The sequence below is a fragment of the Vipera ursinii genome (assembly GCF_947247035.1).
Source record: "Vipera ursinii genome assembly, chromosome: 8".
NCBI lineage: Eukaryota > Metazoa > Chordata > Lepidosauria > Squamata > Viperidae > Vipera > Vipera ursinii.
This window is the reverse complement of record NC_139519.1, coordinates 8,376,822-8,383,503: the sequence shown is the minus strand read 5'-3', so window position 1 is coordinate 8,383,503 and position 6,682 is coordinate 8,376,822. Positions and strand designations below refer to the sequence as shown.

The 6,682-nt window shown below is 43.8% G+C and overlaps 1 protein-coding gene across 1 annotated transcript in view; it reads left to right on the top strand.

Moving 5' to 3' along the window:
• The first annotated feature begins 3,099 nt into the window (after positions 1-3,099).
• The window catches only part of PDLIM2 (PDZ and LIM domain 2), a 44,492-nt gene continuing 40,909 nt past the window's right edge, over positions 3,100-6,682 (top strand). Inside the window, exons 1-2 of the mRNA XM_083368468.1 lie at positions 3,100-3,168; positions 4,000-4,127. Of these exons, the coding sequence (XP_083224594.1) occupies positions 4,035-4,127 (93 nt within the window). The 5' untranslated portion in view covers positions 3,100-3,168; positions 4,000-4,034. The remainder of the gene's footprint in view (positions 3,169-3,999; positions 4,128-6,682) is intronic.

Genomic DNA, 6,682 nt, shown 5'->3' with positions numbered 1-6,682 from the left:
CAATGGCACACATTAAAAATGAAATTTAGTTGCTTGCTCTCAAAGTGTACACATACCTAACACACATTTAAAACTACTATATAGAACATATGTATAGACCAGGGGTAGGCAACCTCGCCTCTACTGAGTCAGCTATACTGAGTCAGCTATACTGACTCAAGAATTCTGGGAGTTGAAGTCCATGAGTCATAAAAGAGCCGAGGTTGCCTACCCCTGGTATAGACCTACACCCTTACACATAAGTAACATATAAATATTAATCACTGTCCATCTTGAATACATAACGGAAGGAGGAAGCTTTAGAGTTCACAAGGTTAAAACTGTCTGGCAAAAGTCCCCAACCTTATGGGCACAAGGGACCGGTTCCATGGAGAGAGGTTTTTCTATGGACTGGAGGAGATGTGGTTTCATGTACTGCCTGCATCCCATGGATGGGGCTTCGCTTGTTTGCACGGACCGGTTTCTGGCATGCTGTGGCCCGGTGCTGGTCCACAGACCTGGGGTTGGGGACTTCTTCTGTATGGACCAGTATTAAATGAATCTGGATGTTCTGCTTTGGATATGAAGCTTACAGATAGTCTTCAATTTTGTTTTAACAGTTGCATTAAGCATTTGATAGGCTTAGTACTGCACATGTGTTAATCAGTTCGTGAAGACGTTCCCCCCCTGGCACAAACTTTCAAAACCAGGTTTTAAAATCTTAAAGAGTCTTATCTTCTCCAGGGTGCCCTTATTGTACGATCAGTCAAGCTTAGAGACCAAATTAAAAGTACTTTGCTTTTGATGAAGCAGACTGTATGAATGCTTTGGCTGCCTTATGAATGGTCTACATGCTTGTTGCTTAATCGCTGCATTGAGTGGTATGTGTGAACTTCAATTGCAAATTTGGAAAACAAAAACAAAAAATGCTTTTGTATTATACCGTTGGAGGAACCGGTGCTGTGACTTCAGATTCAAAGTATTTTGGAGAGGTGAGTTCACGTCTAGTTGCTGAAGGTTCTGTAGAAAAATTGAATGGATGAACCTCCAAAAAGGGCATGTCTTGCATTGCCCAAGGCTTTTAACCAAGCCGGTATGATGTAGCCATCGCTTTTGCTTGATGAGTTGGGCAGGGGTGTGTCTGTTTATGCAGCCATTGGGCTTCTGATTGGAACGCTATTTATTGCAGTTGAGCAATTAGGATTGCCATTATTGGAATGAAGGGGGGGGCCTCACCGTTGTCCTTTCTCTGCTTTCCTATCTCATGCATCTTCCTAAAAATCTCATGCCCCTGTTGTTCTCCACCTCCTGGTAGCTCAGAATCGGAGATGATCCTGCCCAAGGCAGAGCTTAGATAATAAACCACCCTCATTCAGACAACGGGAGAGGAAGGGTGGGATTCTAGCACCCTGGCTGGAGTACACGTCTTATCTCCCCTTCCTCTTCTGAAGACAGTTGCTCCAAGGCAGGGGTCTTCAAACTTGGCCCTTTGATGACTATTGGACTTCAATTACCAGAATTCCTCAGCCGGGCACATGTGCCCTGCTCAGGAATTCTGGGATTTGAAGTCCACGTGTCATCAAAGGGCCAAGTTTGAAGACCCCTGCTCCAAGGCATAGTGGCATCGTGGTTGCTGGTTTTTGCTTTAGACTTCCTGTGAAATAACGAAGTATCCTATGTGTGCATAGCTAAATATTATATAGAGAAAGAGGCAGACCGGAACCACCTACCCACATTTGTTAAACACTGTTATATTTCAGAAGAATTGTTCCCTGAGTGGTAAGCGTTCCTTAATCCATCCAAAAATCTAATTCTGTTGTGAAATATCACAGCATGCTGCTGCTTATTTCTGTAGTCAGTGAAAGCTGCTCATGGTATGTTGAAAAAGTATATTGGCTAAGATTTTGTCGCTCCTTGTTTAGAGAACTTTTCTGTGCCTCTAAGCCAACGTTTCTCCACCTTAGCATGTTTAAGAGGCATGGACTTCAATATCCAGGATGCCCCAGTCTGCATGGTGGTTTGGCTGGTTGGGGAATTCTGGGAATCGAAGTCCATGCATCTTAAAGTTGCCAAATTTGAGAAACATTGCTCAAAGCAAAACTTAATGTAAGGCTGCAGTGTACATTGCACTTATATTTGATGCTGCCCTACGAAGCTTTTTAGGCTGAAATATTGACAGTGGTCACATGAACCCAGTCTCTGTGGCTTTGTAAATCAGGGTAATAGTCAAACATTATGTATGAACCAGACCTTTGTGGTTTGTTGAGATCATGGTCAAAACAAACTGGCTTAGCCCGGTGGGTGAATTAAATGGTTGTGGCTACGTGATATGCTATCTCTGATTAACTCCGTCATGGTTTAAGTCAATCCACTTTTCTGGATTTGCATGACATATTGAACTATAAACAACCTCATGGGCTGAGCTAAACCAAAATGTGGTTAGCTACAATGGGTCAGCATGTCATGCATGGTGGCTAGCCAGTGGCATATTCAGTAAGCCTAATTAAAATGAACAATGGCTTCTCACACAATCTGCAAAATAAGGAGTGCTTTCTCTAAAGCTGTTATATACATCAGCCGTCGCCAACTTTGGGAAGAAAAGTTTCCAGAACACTCCGAAGTTTTGCTTTCCACAATTCTAGGAGCCCAATATATCCAGATGATCCTATGTTAGAAAATCTGAGGTAGGTCCCTAGCTGGATGAGGTGTTGAGAGTTCCCAAATGAGATACTCTGGACCTCCAGTGTCTCTAAATCAAGGGTGGGTCTTGACTTACCTTTCCAAAATACCTTCTGACTTTGCTTTCATGCCCCTAATCTGTTAGGTTCCAATGAGATACAGTGCAAATTGGACAGACCACATCGCAAGGGTGTGGTCCTGAGGGTGTTTTTTTAATCTGATTAGGGTTGCAGAGAGCTTGGGACTTACTTGCAGTGAGCTTGTTTCCTGGTTGGGTGATTGTGGCTAGCAAAAAGGAACTTGCAGCCTTTGTTGATTGGTAGACGTGAATCTGTGACAGGAAGGCAAATGTTTGTCACACCATGTGGCTCAATAGGACCCATCTCATTTTCTAGTTCCCTTTTTGAGGCACTCTAAGTAGTCCATGCAAGGCGCTAGTCGGGCTTCACAACATTCTCTAGAGATACTTGAAATATCTGTGCTTCTTAGTGTTTGGGGGGGATTGTAAAGGTAAGACTGGGATTTGGGGGGGGGGTCTCAGACCGTCCGCAGAATGTGACTGAATAGATTTAACGGTTCTGTCCTTGTGAGAAAATGCAGAGTTTCATGATGGCTAAATCTAAGATTAGATTTGTGTATTTTATTAAGAGCTAGATAATGCTTTCAAAAATGCTATCTGAACATTTTTTGGGGGGGAAAAACAGCTGAAGGATTTTTTTTCTTTTTTGGGAGGAGAGTGGGGAAAAATTCTTCTTGGATTGTTAGAACACTTCATCACCACTAGAAAATATGTTGTGAAATCCTTTCCACATCCCACAATTTTAATACTTCCAAAGGACGGAGAGTTTTTGGTGCATTTTTTAAAACCTTAAGAAGTAATTTTCTGATAATTAAACAAAGGGAAGAGCTTTGCCTGTAACTCTTCCAATTCTCTTGGCCCGTTGCTTCCTTCTTTTACCAGAACCAATATTTTGTTCATTGAGTTAATGTCTTGCGGAAGAAGGGGGAAAAAATGTGAAAAAAATGAAGAATTTATAAGCAGAAAGGAGGTTTTGGAAGGCATTTTTCCATTTTTCCAGGGCTGGCTGAGGAATTCTGGGAGTTTGAAGTCCACAAGTCTTAAAGTTGCCAAGTTTGAAGACCCCTGATGTGGGGGCCTATGGTTTCCCAACTCCAATACACAGTACCACATTTTACCTATGGAAAAAAGAAACTGCTTTGGCATAAATACATCTGGGTCTTCCCTGGGCAGCTCTCATAATTGTCCGTTTCTTTTATTGCATGCTTTTCATAGAAATATTCTCCTACCTTAAGTTCCTGTGTCTTCCTGTCTTCCTTCAGGGTGCTGTGGTCACCTTGCCTCTAGTGGAGCGGCCATGTCGGTGAGTGTGAATCTGACCGGCCCAGCACCTTGGGGCTTCCGCATTACAGGAGGAAGAGACTTCAGAAAACCCATCATAGTGTCTAAGGTAAGCAAACCAACCCTGTGGTCAACATCATAAAGGTCTGAGTATGTAATTTTGGGGGGGACAAATGGAATTCTGATGTTCATTAGAAATCTAATGAGGGTTCGTGCTGTTCTCCTGCTGGCTGTCCATATTATGTGGCAGAATTGTAGCTTTCAAACTCTGAGAAATATCCTTTATGGGGAAATTCTGGTCACATAAACTTAATCAACCCGTTTTCTGGGTTCGCACCAGGCTTTGACTCATTCTTCAACTCGATGCACTTTTGTCTGAAAATTCACGTCTTCCATAGTCAGTGTCTCTGTTCCCCCCACTCTCTATGACGTGCCCCAGACTAAAAGGAAGTAAGAAGCTTTCTACCCAGCTGTAGCACACTACAGCTCCCTTGGCTTCCTGCCAAAATAAGAAGTGTGGACACCAGCCTCCAGAATTCCCCAGCCAGCCATACAATTGTGGTGGCTAGGAAATTATAGGAGTCGAAGTCCACATATCTGAAATTTGACAAGTTTGAGAATGAGCCGTGGTGGTGCAGTGGCTGGAATGCAGAACTGCAGGCTACTTCTGTTGACTGCAAGCTGCCAGCAGTTTGGCAGTTCGATTCTCCCTGGCTCAAGGTTGACTCAGCTTTGCATCCTTCTGAGGTCAGTAAAATGAGGACCCAGATTGTTGGGGGGCAAGATGTTGACTCTGTAAACCAATTAGAGAGGGCTGAGAAGCACTATGAAGTATATAAGTGCTATTGCTACTGCAGTGTAGTCCTTGTTTCTCATAAGGTTTGGGGCAACCATCTTCAGCCTCTGGACTTCCAGATATTTTGACTGAAGATCCATGAATTTCCTGCTGGAAAATTCTGAACATTGCAATCCTGGCACATCTAGTGCTCTGATTGAGAAGTTACAGCGATTCCATCTTTTCTTATATATCCAGCAAAGGTTGGGAGTTGGTCTTCTCCACCATTAAAGATGGTCCTGCTGGTTTGCACCTTGTGCTACTTATACTAGCTAGGATAGATGACTAATCTGGTCCAGAAATGAAATGGAACAGGTCTGGAATATTTGTTTCAGCATTGACATAGCACTCTCAGCTGAGGTTTCTTCAAACCAGATTTGCTAAGTAAGCCACAGTTGGCTGGGTTCACACATCAGCTAAGCCATGGAATCATAGTTTGCACACTGAGCCAACTATGCTATTTTTGGGCTAAGAAATCGCAGTAAGCTAGCTAGAAGCCTTGATTTCCAACTATAATGGCTGGATCTATGCAACATGTTAAGCCCAAACTAAATATGTTGCATTATGGACAATCATGATACGTAAACCAAACGTGTATGTGGTTAAAGCAAAAATAAATAATTAAATGATAGAATTGATGAGTGCATATGTTTTGGTGTCATTACTCACAGACCTAGATTTTGGTTGAAATTGCAGTTTGAAGCTGTAGTGAAGCTTAATCCAAGACAGGGCTGTCCTATTCTCTCCAACCAACAACATTCTTTTGCTAGGCGCTCTGAATGGAATTTCCTACCGAGAGGGGAACAAGAAGAGCTTGACTAGCTTGGCAGTTCCTGCACTGAATGTTTGTGGGATTTGTGCAGGACATCCTGGAATGCTGCACATTGCTTGTGTCTCCAGGGATTCCAGGTTTGGTTGGGCCAAAGGCTGTCAAAGAGGTCTGTTTTGCTGGGCGTTGAGCCAAGCATGACCTTTCAGTCTAATGGAGAGAACAGACCCTGTTCACCTTCCTTTAAGTGAGAAGTCCTCTTCTGGGAATGGACTCAAGAGTGTGGGTACGCAGGCAAGAAGAGTTTCAGAGATGTTTTTCTCAGTCTTGTCTTTGGGGTTGATCCAGGGAGCTCAGTTGAAAGGATCCTAGAGTAGATGTGCCTCCTAGTTGGTCTACTAATACTGAAGACCTAGGTGCAAGCCCAGGGCCCCATACCTGAAGGTACCCTCAAATTTAATATTGTGTACCTTTTTATTATAGGGACGCAGTGGCTCAGTGGGTTAGGACACTGAGCTTGTCGATCAGAAGGTCGGCAGTGTGGCGGGTTGAATCCCGAGTGCCGCGTAACAGAGTGAGCGCCTGTTACTCATCCCAGCTTCTGCCAACCTAGCAGTTCGAAAGCACGTAAAAATTGCAAAAATAGGGACCACTACGGTGGGAAGGTAACAGCGTTCCGTGCGCCTTTGGCGTCTAGTCATGCCGGCCACATGACCACGGAGACGTCCTCGGACAAGCGCTAGCTCTTCGGCTTTGAAACGGAGATGAGCACCGGCCCCTAGAGTCGGAAACAACTAGCACGCATGTGCGGGGGAACCTTTACCTTTTTATTGTTTGCAAAACTCTTCCCCTCGCTGATTGGCTGGCTCTTCTTTCCTCCTTTCTGCTCCTATGCTTCCTCAGGAAAGGAGAAAGACACACACATAGCAGGAAATACTGTACTTTGCTTGGAGGTCTAAGCCCCCTTACCACTGGCAATACTACTCGTTCCACTCATGTATCTTGAACTTCCTGGGTAGAGCATAGGGGAAATGGAGACTCATTTATAGCATTCCTATTT